Raw genomic sequence first — 19,245 nt, forward strand, 5'->3', positions numbered from 1 at the left:
TACAATCTCCACATCTCAGCCTGAGTTTTTGCACATCAATCTAAGGGCGATTCTATAAGCTTTTTTGACAGAGAGGTTTTTTGAAAGCTTTTTGTATATCCTTGTATAAGGGCGATTCTATAAGCTCTCTTTCCTTTTTTTTAACTACACTGTAAAACCAAGCAACTGAGCATTGTTATAAGCCACTGTACAAATTTGGTCATACGATTTTTTACCGAGTCCCCAGCTATGGGTAACTTCGGAACTCTAATTTCTGTAATCTCTTCAATGTTAATACAAGTTAACCTTTCCTCAAAAAAAAAGAGATGTGTGGGGCCTTGAAAGGGACATTCCACAGGATTTTTAGACGAAAAAGAGCAAAGCTTACGCTTTCGGAACCCTATCTGGGCCTTTGCCCCTTGTTGTTTTTACTGTTCTCTAAAATTTCCTTGCATCAAGTGGGTATTAGAACCTGCGATCTACAGAGAAGTACTGTAGCAAGTACATAAGCTACTGTAACAGGTATGAAGTTACTGTAGCACCACTTTTTTTGGTGCCCTAAGTCAACAACAATGAGGGGAAGTTATAGTGGGGTCTAGGGTTTGCTGATTTGGGCCAAAGTTTTGCCAAACAAACATATATCTTGCTGATTTCAGCAATTTTTGTTGATTATTTACCTAAGGTTTGTGATTTCGGTGAACCTATGGCAAAGAGAAGGGGTCGTACAATGGGGGTTTTCGTAGATCCACTCCGTGATCCCATAGATGACAAAATTAAGGAACTTGAAAGGCAAGTACAGCAGCTGGTGCAGCAGTTTGCGAACCTTAATAATGGGCAAGACGATCTTTTAGCCCAAGAGGATCTCGAGTACAAGCCTGTTCACTTTTGCACTCCGCATGTGGAGTCGAGTGATGAGGATAGCGATAAAAGACATGGATGTGGAGAACATCACTCTAGGGTTTCCGATTTGAAGGATGAGATTTTTTATTTTGACACAGATTGCATGGAAAGTGTGTGTGTGTGTGTATGGGAAAAGATGGGATTAGCCCACTAGCTCATATGAACATATAAGCCCAACGTCCTAGATTGAATCTGAGCCAATCTGACGATCACGGATGTCCGGTAGTATTTGAATTCTATTTATTTTTCTACAAATCCAAACCACTTGAAATTTTGGGCGTGTGTTCATCAAAAATAAGTGAATCTTTGAAAAATATCAAAAAAATATTTTACGTAAAACAAGTTGACCAAAATACCCCCGAAAAGTTTTGGGGGTATTTTGGTCATTTTTTCACAAATAATTTTTTTTATATTTTTATTAGGTGCGCCAGATGAGAAGAACACACACCCAAAATTTCAAGTGATTTGGATTTGTAGAAAAATAAATAAAATTCAATAACTATCGGACATCCATGATCGTCAGATCGCCCCAGATTCAATCTGGGCCGTTGGGCTCATATGTTCATATGAGTTAGTGGGCTAATCCTAGCTTTTTCCTATATATATATATTGTTGCAACTATGTGAAAGAAAAACCGCAAATTTCTGTGTGCATACACTTACAAATGTCTTATCATTTTTTTCAAAAGTGATATCTTAAAAATTAAAAGAATCAAAAATTATATTTTTAGCATTATCAAAATGCCAAACACATGCTAATACAAACTTAAGAGTCTATAGAGTAGACTTAAAGTCTAGAGTCCATTTAGAGTCTATAGATATAAGAGTACACATAGAGTCTATGGACATAAGAAAATCATGAAATCCAAAATAGATTTTTCAATTACAAATGAAAGAATTTATACAAAATTAATGAGTTATTTTGTTACTTTCAAAAATATAATGTAAGACACCCTTAATAATTAAAAATCAAAGAAAATATTTTAGGAAGATTTGAAGTGAATACAATAAATGCATGAAATGATATTTGCATAAAGGGCATTACAAAATCCAAGAAAAGACTTTCTAATTAAAAAAAAAAGTTTGTCAATTCAATAAACACTTTCGAAAGGTAGACAATAAATTTTGTATAAAAAAATGTAATGCACGAAAATCTTAATAATAAAAAATCAAGGGAAAGATTTTAGGGTGGATTTCAAGTGAGATACAATAAATGCATGAAATTACATTAAACTGATTACTTAAAAAATCCAAGAAAAGATTTCCTACCGTAAATAGAAGTGTTTAAATGAAACTTAAAAGAATAAATAAATCAATGAAAAATGTCAATTTTTCATACACTTTCAAATAATATAAAATAAAATAAAAATATCAATTGACTAGACACTTTTGAAAGATAGAAAAGACTGTAAAAAAGTATAATGTGCGAAAATATTAGCAAGTAAAGGAAAAGATTTTAGGGAATATTTGAAGTAAGATACAACAAATGCATGAAATGACACAAAGGACATTACGACATCCAAGAAAAGTTTTTTTTATTATAAATTACAGATTTTGAATGAAAATGAAGCAAGAAAAGCAAATATATGAAATAATTCTGTCATTATAATACACTTCAAAATAATACATGGTAATAAAAATCACCAATTAAGCAGACAATTTGGAGGGATCAAGATCCTTAGCAATCATGGATCGAGATCCCTATAAGTTAGGAACTGAATCCCCAATAGGTAGGGATCGATATCACGATTTGGTCCGAGTAGAAGGCTCTAAAAGGGCAAGGGGAAGGCCCTAAAGAACATTGATGGAAGTAGTGAGAAAAGATAGGGTAACATATTGTCTATCTGAAGGTATGACCCATGATAGAGCACAATAGCATAACAAGATTCGTGTAGCTGACCCAAAATAGTTAGGATACAGCTCGAATGATGATATGAAGCAGAAGTTTCATTCCAGTTATAAAATGCTCTCATATAATGCAAATATAGTAGGGACAAACAAATCTTGAACCCATTTGTTAGTCACCAACATGAATCTCACTTGAATATTCCATAGTGTTCATTAGAAAACAAGGAAGACCAAAGAAAGAGAAAGAGTCACTGCCCATTTTCAGACATATACAACAAAGGCATCAAATTTAAAGAAATTCGGAATACAGTAAAGGAGTTTAATACTGTCTACAATGCCCTTGCCCATTAACTCAAAGGGTAACTTCCTATAAATTATCGCATAAGATGCTATTTTCTTTATAATATTCAATAAGATCCTGACCAAGTACTTATGTCACTAAGTTCAAGTTAAATAAAGATTGCTAAATGACATCTTGAAAGAATGATCACTTCATTGTGACTCCATGATTACAACTACTTACTAAATGTGTCGACCAAATAACAATAACATACTTAAATCTAAGGAACCTCATCAAGAATTAATAATAGAGTATCACGTATTAAGTAACCCTAAGGAGACATAAATTATTGTTCAACCTTAACTGAGGCTTCACAATCAATTGAGCAAAACTCATTGAGATTCACTAGAAGAAGAACAAGTCTTGAATGCTAGACTAGAGTGACCTACACCAGAACAGGTGCACAGATCCAAGTTTGCATAGTGATTTTGTAAGTGAACCATGGATGAAACTGCTATCCCCAAATTCAATAGGTAACCAATGGAATAGCTATAATTCCAATTTAAATTGTCACATTCAAAATATCAATCAAGGATATCTATTTACTAATGCAACCAGTTAGGATAGATGATGCTGCTTAAGCAGACGTCTAGACAATTTTTTAATGAAATTAAACCAAAGAAAAAAAAATTAACGAAGAATTGAGCAGCAACATACCAGAAGAATCTTCATTGTTAATGGATGTGCTGAACCTTCATAAAGAAGACCCACAGACATAAGTGCTGCCGACTGAAAAGTCAAAGGGTAAACTATAGTTACACACATATACACACACACACGAGAGAGAGAGAGAGAGAGAGAGAGAGAGAGAGAGAGAGAGAGAGCTTAGAAATCCATAAACAGACATGCTGAATCACAAACACCATATTTAACAGAGCAATAATAATGGACGTGCTACATATCCAAAGATAAACAATTAAGTGTATAATAGTGAGAAAATAAATTCAAAAATATATTCAGCAAGATCAACACATGCACCATTTTGTTTTTCTAATATGTAAATATACTAAACAGCATGTAATATTAAAGCAAAATAATGTTACCATGCCGCATCCACATGTCACTAGAGACATGGAGACTCTTCGAAGACCTTCCATGTAAATGACTCACCAAATATGAGGGTTGAACATGGACACGCCATCTATAGGGAGCTTTCCATGGGACACAGAAAATCAGGTTATAGGATAAAATCTCAAAGAGAGTTTCAAAAGAAAAAGGCCCATATGGAAGAACGATTTCCAATTATGTTGAGATACAAAAGAAACTAAAGAAAAAAAAAATTTCACACAGAAAATTATATTCTAAAGGATGCATAAATTTATTAATGAGTTACCAAGACATCATTCCATAACTCAAACTCATGAATCACATTTGAAAGACCAGAAAACAAGAACTGAAAAGACATTGACATGAGTATATTGCAATAGGATCCTATCACCAAAATGACCCTCCAAATCATCTTTGTTCAATTACAATACTATTAAAAAAAATGAAAAGAGAAAAAAAAAAAAAAAAAACTACAGTATTACTACATAATACGAAAGGAGAAAAAAAGAACTATTTTTCATCATTTAATCACACAAACAATAAAATCATGTGCTATGTAACAAATGAACATCAGTGGTGTACTTGTCTACTAGTACAAGTATTTCAATGTGTATCAATTTTAAGGCCTTGCATACTCTTTAGGAGTTACCTGAAGAAGAGTAGCAAACTCCAATTCTGGAAATGAAGCGGGATGCCGGGAGGGAATGTGAACATAAATCATCTGCCATGATGAAATATAATTAGAAAACGACATAACATTGTCTTTATTGAAATGTGAAGAGAACGAGCATTTCAAACCAAAAAGCCCGGCTTCTGGAAAAGTCAAGTAGAAATCATTAAGAAAATAATGCATTTAATCACATAACTCCAATTTGCTCACCAACTGTGGCACATGCACAAAATTTTTCATTGATTTAAAAATTTCCCTTGATTGCTCGCTATGTCGGACACACAAGTAGAACCCTTGTTCGCTTTTGCTTTGCAACTCAAATTTTTTCAAATCCGCAATGAATCACCATATTTGGTAGGGATTCCAATGCATCATTAAAAGATAAGATTTACCCCACTTTACTTTATTTCAACGTCATCATCTAGAACACTAGAACAAGAATGGAAATATGGGCATTGACCAAATAAACACATTGTCAATCGTGATTATAATTTTTGACATTGTAAATTTGTTTTCATTTTTAATGAAATCACTAAAAGAAGTCAGTTTTTAGGCTTGCTAAAGATTTGTAATCATACATGCAATGTCAGGAGCGGTGTTAGGAAACGAGCAAGTCTATGTAACACATAAATACTAGATAAACATTAATTCCACATGGGTACATTAGGCCAGGGCTTTACAATATTGGTAAAGTCTCACCTCAAAACCCCACAACAAATTTCTAGCACTGAAAACCCTTTTGATGGCATTCTATTTTCGCTCCTGACTATGGAATTTGAAGCTCCATCATCTTTTCTCGCTACTGCCAACCACAGTTGCTGGAATCTTGCAACAAAGGTCACAAACCATTTCCAGAACCTCAATCTGACGATTCCAGTTAGGAATCATGGATGGAATTCGGATCCGCACAATGTGATCCTCGTCCCCAATGGGTTTCAATCGCGGTTCTCAAGTGTATGATTCAATGCATATGATGTTTTCTCAATTCGACACTAATTCATATGCACTGATCATGTTTGTGCTGGATGGTACTGTAAACCCACACATCATTTGTGATCCCTTAAAACTTACTACTGCATTCCTTCCGCTTAGAATCGCGCTTCCCTAAGACAAGGATCCCACTCCCATGATAGAGGATTGTACGGACAACAATCCTAACCACAAGGAGCTTCTAGCAATCCACGGCTCCACGGACCCGAGCCAGCTCCCACTCCTGGAAACACACCCACACCCGACAATTATGCTTACAACCATGTAGGTTCAAGATTCATGAAAAGTTTTGGCAAAATTTTCACATTGGCTGCCTACCTAGCACAACCCAGCCCCTTTACCTGGGCATAGGACGGGTTAAGGAAAAATTTAAGGCCCTTACCCTTTAGACAAAATTTGAAGCTCCTTGCATCAAGCAAATTTGACGGATCGACAAACACACAAAATGGACGATTAAAAAAATGATCTACAAGATTTACACGATAGATCATTTTTAGGGCTTGAAATATGTTTTTTAGATCCAGGAATGTCGAAGTAGAGATGATCAATTTGAAGGTTTTCGGCACCCGAACAATATTTTCTGGTGAGATTTAAATTGCAGCTTTACATAGCTGCAGCCCTATCAAGTACTTTCCCGTCTATTATGCTTATAATATATAAAAATCTAGCACCTGTTAGGGATATCAAACACCTGGCTAGAGGATGCTCATAACCTCCATTTCCTTTGGACACAGACCGACTGGGTCTGTCTCACGTTTATAAGTATGTTTGAGGGCCTATAATGAAGATAATGATGTAACATGGTCCACAATTTGTGCCAGAGTTCATGTGCGAGGGGTAGTATAAGTTTTTGTGAGAGTGATTATTAAAGGCTAAGTCAAATTTCACCCAAAAAAAAAAAAAAGGCTTAATCCTTAGTCCTCATTATATTGTACTTAAGTCCTTAAGGACTTGTTTGTCCTTTTTTCATAAAAAATAGTTTTACGGTTGTTTCCTCAAGTTTTTAATGCAGGATTAGAAAAACTAGATCTAGTTTCATGGTTCCATGTTGTTAATGTTTATTAGTGGACCACTTATATGGATCAAATCATTGTTTATGAGTTGTGAAACTAATTTTTTCTCAAACATACCTTGCATTGATGATCTCAAGTCCCTGTTCAAAGTATTTTTGAATGGCTGGCTGTGTTCATCAGCAAGTATCCTCCGTGTTTTTCAGGCTGTGTTATGGCCAATATATCTAGTTTGAGTGATTTAGGCCACTCTTGTACCTTCCCGCCACATGGGTATCCATGGACATAACCTCATATTGCATATTACTACTATCAAAAACGATGAAAATAATTATTTAGAGTGGTCGTAATCATCTAAAATGTTCATTGGTGGAAGGGGAAAGTTGGGTATATCAATGTTAAAATCATTGAACTTGAAGAAACAAATCCAGCACATGACAAGTGCGAAATTGAAAATATGACTATTATGCCTTGATTGTTACACTCCATGCAAGCAACAATTAGTAGGGATTCGAACTGCAAAAGAAAATTGGGACTTTGTATATCAAATTTACTCTAAAAAAAAGAATGTGGCTCGAGTGTATCAACAGAGTCAGGAAATTAGCCATCTTCAATAGGGGAGAAGTCTCTCAATGATTATTTTTCATAACTTTGTAGAACCATGATAAAAGGAAGATGGAGAGAAATACAAAGACTTTGAGGAACAAAATTGTATTTTCCGTTCTTGGCAATCAGAATCTAGATTTCGAATTAGCAAGGATTCAAATATTTAGTAGCAATACCCTTCCATTGCTTAAATAGGTTTATTCCTTCAAAGGAGAACTGGCCATTACGGTAGAACTGACCATCTCAAAGAAGCTTGCTGGGTCATGATTGGGTGTCCAGCTAAACTCAACCATCAAGGTCAGTTTAATGCTCCCAATGCTTCATCCACTGTGAATTCAGCAGCTGCTAGTGCAGATCAACCATCATTGTCTACTCCAAAGAGATGACATCAGTGCCTAGAGAGGAGATTAAAAGCCTTCACAGGTTATGCACACCGTTAGAAGGCCTATCCATACCTCTACTCCATCCATTGCACACTCATGCTTTTGCCAATCATGTTTCCGTTACTCCATTTGTACAATCTTGGATTATTGATTCGAGAGCAATAGACCACATGATCGGCATGTCTTCATTATTTTATCCTTATTCCCTTTGTTCTGGTAGAGAGAAAAAATAAAAATTGCATTATGGGTCTTTTTCATAGATCATTGGAAAAGAAACTTTGGATGTTTCTCCTAAATTGTCATTGTCATCTGTTCTTCACGTTCCCAACTTTGCTACAAATTTAATGCCAATCAGGAATATTACCAGACGTATGAATTGTAGTGAGACTTTCTTTCCTTCTCATTGTGTTTTTCAAGATCTGGACATGAGGAGGTGATTGGTAGTAGACATGAAGTTGGCGATCTCTACATTCTTGACTCGACAACAACTACCCGTCAAGCCCTACAGTCCAATTCTAATGTTAACAAAGATTGGATTTGGTAGTGGCATCTCTAACTTGGTCATCTGTCTTTTAAGTCTTTAAGAAGTTTTGTTTTCCATAGTTATTTATTACTACTAGTGTGTCTAACTTTCAATGTGGTCTGTGAACGGTCAAAGCATTGTAGAAACTCCTATTTACCTAGCAATAGTAAAAGCAAGGTTCCGTTTGCTATCGTTCTGATATTTAGATTCCTTCTCGTGTTACATCTTGCTTTGGTTATCGGTATTTTATTTCTTTTGTGGATGATTACTCTTGATGTACCTCAATCTACCTTGTGAAAACCAAAGATGAAGGTCCATAAATCTTCAAAGTCTTTCATAAGATAATAATGACTCAATTTGCTATTAAAATTTAAGGTACTTCAATCTGACCAAGGTGGAGAATATTATAATGGGGAGCTACAATTCTACTTGGAAGAGCATGGGGGAGAACATCAAAATTCTTGCACCTATAAACCACAACAAAATGGTGTACCTGAAAAAAAGAATAGACATCTTTAAGAGGTGGGCCGTGTTGTTCTCTTGAGTATGACTGCACCCAAGAAATTCTGGACTGATGTTGTACTTATTGCATCTCATCTTTTTAATCAAATGCCGCCTTGCGTTTCACACTCCAAATATCCATATATATCTTGCTTAATTTCTATTCAACTTTAAAGAATGTATACTCTAATTTTAGTTGAGGGATTTCTAGTTTTTTTAGGAATTCTAGGGTTCTTATATTCTTTTAATTTTATTTATTTCATGAGTGCTACTCAAGTACTATTCACAGGGGCAAAACTGTCATTATAAAATTTAAGTTTCCGTTAGGATATATAGGTTATTTCAATCATATTATAGACATGTAATGTCTTTGAACATTGAATTGTACGTATAAGAGGTGCATGGAGGCCTTGAGAGGGTCAATTCCACATGAATTTAGAAATTGAAAGACAAATAAGCTTAACTTTTGCAACCCTAGCTTGGGTGTGGACAAGAAACATGTGTCTTCAACTTATGCTTATGCTTAGCTTTGTTTCTTGCTGATTTTACAGTTTCCTTCACTTTTCCCTACATCAAATTGGTATTAGAGCCCGTAATCAACACTGAAAGTACTATAGTAGTGTATAGAGTTATTGTAGGACCGATTTTGTTTTTGGTGCCTTAAGTCAACGACAAAGCGGAGAAGTTACAGTGGGGGTCTAGGGTTTGCTGATTTGACTAAGGTTTTGCCAAAACAGTCTAGATCTTGCTAATTTCAGAAGTTTTTGGTTGATTATTTGCCTAAGGTTTGTGACTTTGGCGAACCTATAGCAGCGAAAAGGGGTCGTATATGGGGGTTTTCGTAGATCCACTATGTGATCATATAGATGACAAAATTGAAGAACTTGAAAGGCGAGTACAATAGCTCGCGCAGCAGTACACAAACCTCTATAATGGGCCAGAGGGTGATCTTTCAGCCCAAGAGGACCTCGAATACAAGCTTTTTCAATTTTGCGCTACACATGGGGAGTCAAGTAATGAGGATAGTGACAAAAGACCTAGATGTGGAGAACATCACTCTAGGGCTTTCGATTTCGAGCATGAAATTCTTGATTTGGACACAAATATTATCGAAAATCAGCAGAATATAGATTGGGATCTGCCAACAATATTCAGCGCATACTTAGATGAAAAACAAGACCTTGTAGGAGACCCACTCCACGATGATGATCAAGATTTTGTGGTTGAATTCGTATTTGACGAGGAAAAAGATGAAGGACTCAAAGGAGAATTGATAGATGAAGTTGTTGATTTAGTCGTTGATATCAAAGATGCACCCATGGCGTGCTCTATAGTAGAGTTTGGGCAAATTCAGCAGGGTTTCATTGCTTAAATGATGCAATTTCAACAAATTTATGTCATTCAAAATATTCCACCAACATACAATGATCCTTTCATCAAGAGTTTCTCAATTCAAACGCACAATCATTGTGTTTTGATTAGTGCAGTTACCCTCCCAGGATCATGTTTATAATATTTGAGTTGAAGAACGCTGGATTAATGCCAATTTCATGTTAGCACATTCATAACTCCATGAGAAGTTTTCTCTAACCAGGGGAGAATGATGAAGGGCAAATTTAAACTTATTTTTAATTTTTATTTAATTTTAAAGGATGTATATTTTGATTTTTAGTTTGACGACTTATCTTGAGGATTTTTAGGTTTCGAAGAATTCTAGGGTTTTTATATTTTTTATTTATTTCATGAGTACTGTTCATTGGTACTGTTCAAAGGGATAAAACTGTCATTACTAAATATAAGTTTAAATTATGATATATAGGTCGTTTTAATCACTGTATGGACATGTAATGTCTTTGAACACTGAACTATAATATATAAGAGGTGTGTGGGGCCATGAGAGGTACAATTCCACATAATTTTTTGAAATTGAATGAGAGAAAAGCTGGGGCTTTTACGACCCTAACTTAGGTGTGGATACGAAACCCTAAATTTCTTCAAATTGTGCTTGTGTTAGCCTTGTTTCTTGCTGATTTTACTGTTCCCTCAAATTTCCCTGCATCAATATTAAAATTTGGAAAGTTATGCACCCACATCCCTATCAATAAGGGACTCTCTCTCACTCTCTCTCTCTCTCACTCTCTCCGCATTTCCTTTTGTTTCTATTCTCACTATCTATGCAGACCTCTTACCTTTGTGTCCTTCTCTTCTCTTCTATTCCTTAGGCCCTCTCTATCCCTCTCCACAATCCTATAGGTCATGGGATCAAAATCCCATAAAGAAGGGATCAACTGCTTCCAGAATGTAAAACCACAGTTCCAAAATGGGTCTGCCTCTGGGGTTGCTATCTCAGTAACTACGCAAAACATTCTCAACAATGAAGTTTAAAGCCTTCAGATATTACAACTAAAGTCCAAATAATTCTGGAGAAGAATTCAGGAAAAACAATAAGTATTCTGACAGAGAAAACATTGTACACACCTTATACTTAATACTACATTGACTGCATGTTTATAGCATAAGAAAACATCTTATTATGCAATGGGTTATTATATGTCAATGCATTGATATTTGAAACTGACGAACCTTTGATATATAAGGCAGCATTGTTCCCCTATGTGCTGCTGCCATGCCAAGCAACACCCCCACAGTTGTCATATCATGCTCCTGAGGAAGTAACATCATCAGCAAGGTTGCACAAAACAACAGGTTCAAATGGGTAACACAAATATTAAATTGATGGTGGAAAATAACCAAATATTAAATTGATGGTGGAAAACTCTAAGATCAGAGCCATTTCAGAGTATACAATAAATTCACAAAACTAACATGAAGCATGAACTACAACAAATACAGGTTCCAATCAACTGGGCCGTTTTACCACATTCTACCTATGTATGCGTAATACTACCAGTAACTCTTTAATCTTTACTAAAATTCCAGAAGGGTGTAGCAATTGCCCTAATGAGAAAATAACAAGGCATAATACATTCTGCTAGGAAAGGCCTTTCAAAGTATTAGACAAGCATATAATATGCACGTTGCGTTATTTACCAATATAAACAGACTGACAAATAGCCCTCAAAGGCAATCCAAAATAATGCTACACAAAGAAAGTCAATTGCACATGTAGAGGAATATCTAGGTCTGATACAAATTTTGCCAACCCTTAACTTTACTGGTAAAATAAAGTTACTCATTGCCAATGATTACACCGGAATTCACTGTACATAGAGCAAGGTTATAAAAAAACGCTGTGCAGCACCTATGTGCCCATGGAGGCCCAGGGCACCCAGCACCTAGGCAAGCGACTAGGCGGCTGCCCAGAACCTCAAGTGCCCAGAGATTTAATATTTAGATACATATGCATATGTGTGTTGTCCAAACACACATATGCAGATATATTTGTCAAAAATGTATATTTATGAATTTATACGTATGCTAAACAACTTTTTTATGCAAATATATTGATATAAATGTTGAAACACATTCAAATCTGACATAGTTGTGGTCACTGACAGCCAACAACCATGACTACAACCATGTGTTTAGAGAGAGAAAAAATGGACTGAGAAGAAAATGCAAGAAAAAGGGCACAAATGCGGAGAGTCGAAACCTCTACCACATACAAAGAGCAACACAAAGAGAAGATGCCCTCCTTCTCTCTCTATGTTCAACTTTTTTTTTCCGCGGAAAATTTTTTCATTCGCCAAAATAAAACCCTAATCATTGCAATACACATCCGCCTTTTTATTACTACTTTTAAAACCTCCTAAATGTTCCTTTCTAAAGATAAACGTCTACACCTCTTTGTAAAAGATAAAACTCCCTAGACTAAAGGACTCTTTAATCTAAGAGAAAAGCCTTCCCTAAAGACAAAAATGTAACCTCCTATAAACCTTCCTAAAAAACAGCATACCTTGTAATTTAAAAAAAAAACCAAAACTTTGCGTAAAAAAGGAAAAAAGCAGGATAATTTCTATCGACAATATTTTATCACTAATTCTTCTTCTAATCCTAATCTGCTCGCTCCAAATAATCTAGCGCGATCATCTCAAATCTATGAAAATCAAAATAAAAATTTAAATTATCCTTCTCTAGAATTGCATCATTCTCCACTGGTTGGAGAAAACATACCCCCAAGTTTTGAAATGAGTTAATCGGAATCCTCCTCATAACACAAGGTTTCTCTCAACCCAAATATTGCACAATTACAATCGGGCTTGATTCTCGGACCTGTGTGTTATAGGTCTGAATAAAATACCCTTGAACTAATTACTGAAGGCTTTGCCACAACCAACTACGGTCGCGTAGGTGGAATCGTCAAATTGGAAACAGCAAACGTCAACCCCATCATTGGGAGAGAAAAGAGTTCTTTCATGTAGCTGCCCCCATTGCCTCCTCTTTAACCTCTTCACCACCATTATCCACTTTAATACCATCACTGCCACCATCACCTGTAACTTGTTCCTCGCCATAGATAGAAACTCCAAGTTCTTCATTTTCATCCAATTATCAAAAATAGGATATCCATCAAATATAGGACCACCTGGTTCTTTATCAAAAACAGAGTCATTATCAAAAATAGGACCATCTCCACTGATTCAAAGAACATTGAATCCAATTGAACATTGAATCCTTTTTGTTGTTCTTCAAAATCAGGTAGATCAAGTTTGATATTGAAATCCCACGATCTACTCTCTCGAATATGAGGCTCCCAATGCTGATACAGTCATCATAGTGTGTCGCGACTAGATTTGGTGCAAAGTGCTAGATTAACTCCTCAACTTGCTTTCTCAAGTCAACAATCTCGATATCTCGAAGGTCTCGTTCTCCCTGGATGGGCTCATTCCCGGTATCCAGCTGTCGACCATGTCCATCAGCCATGACACCTTTTCGAACAACACCACGATTCACACAAGAACCGAGCACTGATACCAACTGACATAGTTGTGGTCACTGGCAGCTAACAAGGATTACAACCACGTTGTTAGAGAGAGAAAGAATGTACAACTAAGAAAATGTAAGAAAAAGGGCACAAATGCACAAAGTCTAGACCTCTACCGTGCACCATCAAAGAGAAACTCAACAAAAGAAGCCCTCCTCTGTCTACATTAAACTCTTTTTTCCACATCATTTTTTTCAATCACCAAAATAAAACCCCAGTTACTGCAAAACACGTCCACCCCTTTATTACTACTTCTAAAACCCCCTAGATGTTACTTCCTAAAGATAAACCTCTACACTGCTTTGTAAAAGGTAAACTTAGACTAACGGACTCTTTATTCTAAGAGATAAACTTCCCTAAATACAAAAATGTAACCGCCTAATTAAAAGATAAACATTCTTAAAAAAAAGTATCTTTTAAAAAAAACTAATTAAAAAAAACCAACAATTTGCTAAAAAAAGAAGGAATGACAATTTCTCGCGACAACATTTTCTAGCTAATTCTTCTTCTTTCAATGCCGATATGCTCACTCAAAATAATCTTAGTGTCATCATCTCGGATATATGAAAATCAAAATAAAAATAAAATAAAAGTTTGAATTGTCCATCCCTTGATTTACATCATATCCCACGAGTCTAGGGATCAAATCCTTGTCCCGATACCAATTGATGAAGTTGAGGTCACCAGCAAACAAACGTGGAGAATTGAGACCTCTACCACGCACCACTAAAGTAAAACACAAAGCAAAGAAGCCCTCCTTCTCTCTCTATGTTAAACTCCTTTTTCCACGTCAATTTTTTTTATTCATCAAAATAAAATCCCAGCCACTGCAATACATGTCCAACCTTTTATTACTACTTCTAAAACCTCCTAGACATCCCTTTCTAAAGATAAACCTATACACTACTTTGTAAAAGATAAACTTCCCTTGAGTGACGGACTCTTTACTCTAAGAGATAAGCCTACCCTAAAGACAAAAATGTAGCCTCCTAATTACAAGATAAGCCTTCCCAAAAAACGGCGGACCTTGTAATTTTTTTTTAAAAAAAAGAACTTAAAAAAAAAAACCAAATATTTGCTAAAAGAAAAAAAGAAGGCACGACAATTTCTCGCGACAAAAGTTTCTCGCGACGACAGTTTCTCGCTAATTCTTCTTCTTCCAGTCCCGATATGCTTGCTCCAAATACTCTAGCATATAAAAATCAAAATAAAAAGTAAAATAAAATTTGAATTATCTATCTCTTGATTTGCATCAAAATCACTGAAAATTTTGATTCTTCGAATAACTAAAGTACTGAAAACAAAAACAAACAAGTCCATATTGTAAAACTGATTGAATGTCCATATGCCATACTCCATAGTACATACTTCATGCAATCATACTCATAGACTGCAGATCTCCAATGAGACAAAAATGACCAATACAAAATGATGTAATGCAAAAGACCAGTACATAGGAAAAGTAAGATGAGATCTTCAATTCTTTATAACAGTTACTTGAATTTCAATCAACATTGTCATTCTTCATATTCTTCTTCCCTAAACCTTCATATGAGTCGAGAACATCATCATCAGAAACATCACCCTCTTCAACAAATTGGTCCTCTTCAATTTCTTATGAATCTGCCTACATCCCCTCCTCCTATTTCCCCCATCCCTTTTTGTGAAATACCAGCAGTACTTGTTGATCTAGAGGCCCTCCTAGGGTCAAAAGATGACTTGAAGCCTCCTCAAGAACATCCCAAGTTAAACCCTCCCTAAGGAAATACCTCTTCAGTCCCAGGGTCTACAAACAACCACTCACTAGCATTCTCGAAAAGAAATACAAAATCCATCGATTTTGGCCGTTTCAGGTTTTAGGTTTCAGGAGAGTATTTGTTACTATGGTGGAGTTAACCCACCCCCCCCCCCCCCCCCCCTTCCTTTTCTCTCTTTTTGCCCTTTTTCATGGATCGAAATCCCAAAATGCCCCTATAAGGGGGGTTTTCCGCAATTTTATATGGAGGCTCTTGGGCACCAGCCCAAGACTGGACACTAGGGACCCACCAAGGCAAGCCCCCCATCAACTTCTACCAAGCCCTAGACGAGGCAGCCTATGGCCTCTTTGGTGCCTACACACTGGGCTGGCCATTTTTTGAAACCATGATATAGAGAAACAATAACAAAAACATGAACAGCAAGAGAGAAAGAGATGTATAGAGAATTAGAACACAAAGGGAAAGAAGCCTCTTAAGAAAGAGCGAAAAAGGCAAAACAAGTGCCAATAAAACTGAACAGAAGTAAGAGAGAGAGAGAGAGAGAGAGAGAGAGAGAGAGAGAGCAATACGAACAGACGAAGGAGAACACTAGTAGATGTCACATCACAATATATTACGATAATATGATAATTTTTTGTTTATTTGAGCACATATGAATTCTGCAAGGAATACAATGCCAGAATCCAACTCACATATAGCAATTTACTCAGAAGTAAAAATCAGACTTTATATCAGTGTTCTTGAGTTGTGAACCTGGGAAAGATACTTGTAAACGTCAGTCATTGTCAGAACACGTAAATGCCCAAGCAAACCTAACGCTACGAGAAGCCCCGCATGAGTGACACTTGGCTCCTCCCGCTTGTTATAAGATATCCATGCTCTTGACATTTTCCCCTACGTGCACATGATCGAGAGTATTAAACATTAATACCGTCAAAAAGTATAATTATTTCATTTCAGGGCTAGGTAGTTTTATATTTCCCTATAAAGGATTGACTATAGCCCAAAATCTTAAAGAGTGTCACAGTCCTCGAAAACAATACTCATAGTAAAAAAATGTTGGACATGTTTATAATAGTTAAATACGCTGTAGAGAAGTCATTACAAAATATTAACAATATATTTCTGCAACAAACCTGAAATGGCGCCAGCTTTAATCCAGCTGCAACTCCATTATGAAACTCTGGCCATGACCTAAGTTCCTGTATATTCCTTATATTTGGATCAAGATTCACCTATTAAAAGTGGGAAATCTTACAGGTTGAGTAACGTTAGCCACAGGCTTGCCTAGGAATGTACGTTCAAGAATCTACACTTACAGCAATGGGTAAACAGCACAATAATTATAATAGTTACAAAAGTAAAATAACCATTAAAAGATAAGAAACAATATTATTCCACTGCTCCACCACAAGGTAAGTGGCAAGAAGCTCCAAGGGAAGTATGGCGAGAGAAAATAATCAGAGTTTAAAGTTGGCATCAATCAATACATGCAAGCGAGACCGTCTATATCTTTTGAAGACCCCAACAAACAGTCTCCAAAAATATGTGCAAGCAGATAATCCTACACAGTATACACATACCAAGACATATAGTAATACATACATACATATACATACATATATATGTATATATGGATAAAGAAATCATTAAGCATTTATTAATTCAAACTATATACAGAATTCAGGTTGCCTCCTGAAATTTTAGATATTTTATACGAATTGATCATGTCATAAATTTCACATCATTTTCTGATGTTATTCCAATTTAAAAGTAAACTCATTTCAAAAGTGCAATTAAATTTTTTTTATGTGTTCCATATTTTCTGCTATGTTCTCTCTGGTTCCATATTTTCCACATTTTCTAGTGGTCCCTGAAATGACCAAATTGAAGAGTCATTTCAATCTGTAGTCTAAGTAAAATATGCCCTCCAAGCAAGTGACAAACTAGAAGTAACTCAAAGACATCAAGCACTATAATCAGAAAACTTCCAAAGGTTGCCAAATAAAAGAAATAAGCTCCCAGAAAAGTAAAGGAAAAAGTGAATCCAAACCACATCAGCTTAGAATCTAGTGTAATTAACATGCTGACATTGTCATTTTAGAGAGAAGACAAACACCACCACTCACTAAATAAAATAAACATAGTAGGCATCTCTCATGGGAATTGGAAAATATAAAAGGAATCCCAATAAATGCAACCAAATGATAATACTTGTGAACATTGAAGCAAATTATAATTAAGCACAAATAAACAGGCATACAGTTGCATTTTGTTGTGAGGGCAAGCGACCGGCCAAATTGAGTTTTGGAACAACAAGTGCCTACATAATTCCAATGCAATCAATTAGGCGTGAATAAGCACTAATAACGTATTCTAGACAATACAGAAGACTAGCAAAGCCAATCACAAAAGTTCCTATCTAATGATATAGTAGTACCTCTGTCAAGAGCGTAGAGGTGGTAGCAAGAGTAAATGCTCCCCGTCCAAGAGGCAATGCAGTAGTTCGTTGAGCTAGCTGCCACAACTGAGCCTGTGCCAAATTATACACAGTAAACAATACCAATGATAGGAAAGGGCAGTAGGAAATCAAAAGAGATATATGAGTTTACCGCAAAGTAAATAAACATCTGACAACTGCAAGAAACTCAAAGATATTCTGGTAGTTGCTAGCATAAATCTAAATCTCCCACAGCATCATGATTTGGTGGACGTGGAGCCACCAAGCCCCCATCCAGAAAGTGTAGGAGATCTACTTGTGGAATAAAGAACTGCAATAATCCATGCAAGGGCCCTCTCACAAGATCATTCCATACCCACATAATTCATAAAAAGCCCTTTGCAATAACCAGGCAAGGTACAGCACACAGCGAAGGCAAGTCGACTAGGATGAATCCTGAGTCAACTTATCATGATTTTAAACAATGTGTCAAGACTACACTATTTCAATTTTCGACCTAGAAAAGGTAATTTTTATGATCAAACTGTGATAAACACTAAAGTCAACTGTGATACTTTTTATTTGTTAAAACTTGATAGTTGATACTTTTTATTTGTTAAAACTTGATAGATTTAAACATCATGAAATCAAATTTATGAGCTAGAAAACATTATATAAGATCACACCCACAACAGAATAAAAAATCAATCATTACAGGAAATCAAAGCACTCGTTGGAACAATTTATCTTGCTATATGTCCAAAAATGAGATACATGAAATTGATGCCAAAGGAAAATCGAATAAAATACGTTGAGAGAACAATAAGTTCATCCACCTGCTGGAGATCTTGATCAGACGCGCTAGGGTTGACAGGAGTTTGAACAGCTACAGGTCTTGCAGAACATAAGAGGCGCCTGACCTAACAAACCACATAAGAATAAATCCACTGCCAACTTAGCAAATTGCATACTTATGGCGTCAAATGGTAGAAAATTCACCATAGAATGCATAATGAGGTGCAAGTTTCATGCAACACCAGTACTCCAACATAGTCCACAACATACAAAAATCACTCAAAAAGAACCCCTCCAATACATTAGAGAAGACTGACAATGCTCATATACTCAAGTAGAAGAAAAGATATGATGACAAGGCGTAAGGAACAATAATTTAACCAAACAGGCAAAACATGCATTCAACATTTGCAGATTGACCAAGTCATTTTCCAGCATAGAGGCTTTGTAAGCAATGGTAAAGCAAGTCTATAGCATAAATAAGATCATACACATCCCAACAGACTAAAGAA

General features: G+C 35.9%; 1 protein-coding gene across 16 annotated transcripts in view; it reads right to left on the bottom strand.

The window, feature by feature from the left end:
- EMB2771 (E3 ubiquitin ligase) overlaps window positions 1-19,245 on the bottom strand; it is a 79,707-nt gene that overhangs the window by 23,797 nt on the left and 36,665 nt on the right. For 5 of the 16 annotated variants that reach the window (XR_016061378.1, XM_020666686.2, XM_020666688.2 and 2 more), the window contains 8 exons: window positions 18,775-18,858; window positions 17,939-18,031; window positions 17,762-17,821; window positions 16,635-16,733; window positions 16,252-16,392; window positions 11,380-11,460; window positions 4,763-4,834; window positions 3,724-3,795 (listed from right to left, as the gene is read on the bottom strand). Coding sequence is in view for 11 of the 16 variants with exons in the window: in XM_020666686.2 (XP_020522345.1) it covers window positions 3,724-3,795; window positions 4,763-4,834; window positions 11,380-11,460; window positions 16,252-16,392; window positions 16,635-16,733; window positions 17,762-17,821; window positions 17,939-18,031; window positions 18,775-18,858 (702 nt within the window). In the remaining 5 variants the exon portion in view is untranslated. Of the gene's footprint in view, window positions 1-3,723; window positions 3,796-4,762; window positions 4,835-6,903; window positions 7,093-10,985; window positions 11,217-11,379; window positions 11,461-16,190; window positions 16,393-16,634; window positions 16,734-17,761; window positions 17,822-17,938; window positions 18,032-18,110; window positions 18,270-18,774; window positions 18,859-19,245 lie in introns of those variants that run through there. The other 11 variants (XM_088874588.1, XM_088874587.1, XR_016061379.1 and 8 more) reach the window with 10 other exon arrangements.

This window comes from Amborella trichopoda, chromosome 8 (genome assembly GCF_054954075.1).
Source record: "Amborella trichopoda isolate Santa Cruz 75 chromosome 8, AtrichopodaSantaCruz75HAP2 v2.0, whole genome shotgun sequence".
Classification (NCBI taxonomy): Eukaryota; Viridiplantae; Streptophyta; class Magnoliopsida; order Amborellales; family Amborellaceae; genus Amborella; species Amborella trichopoda.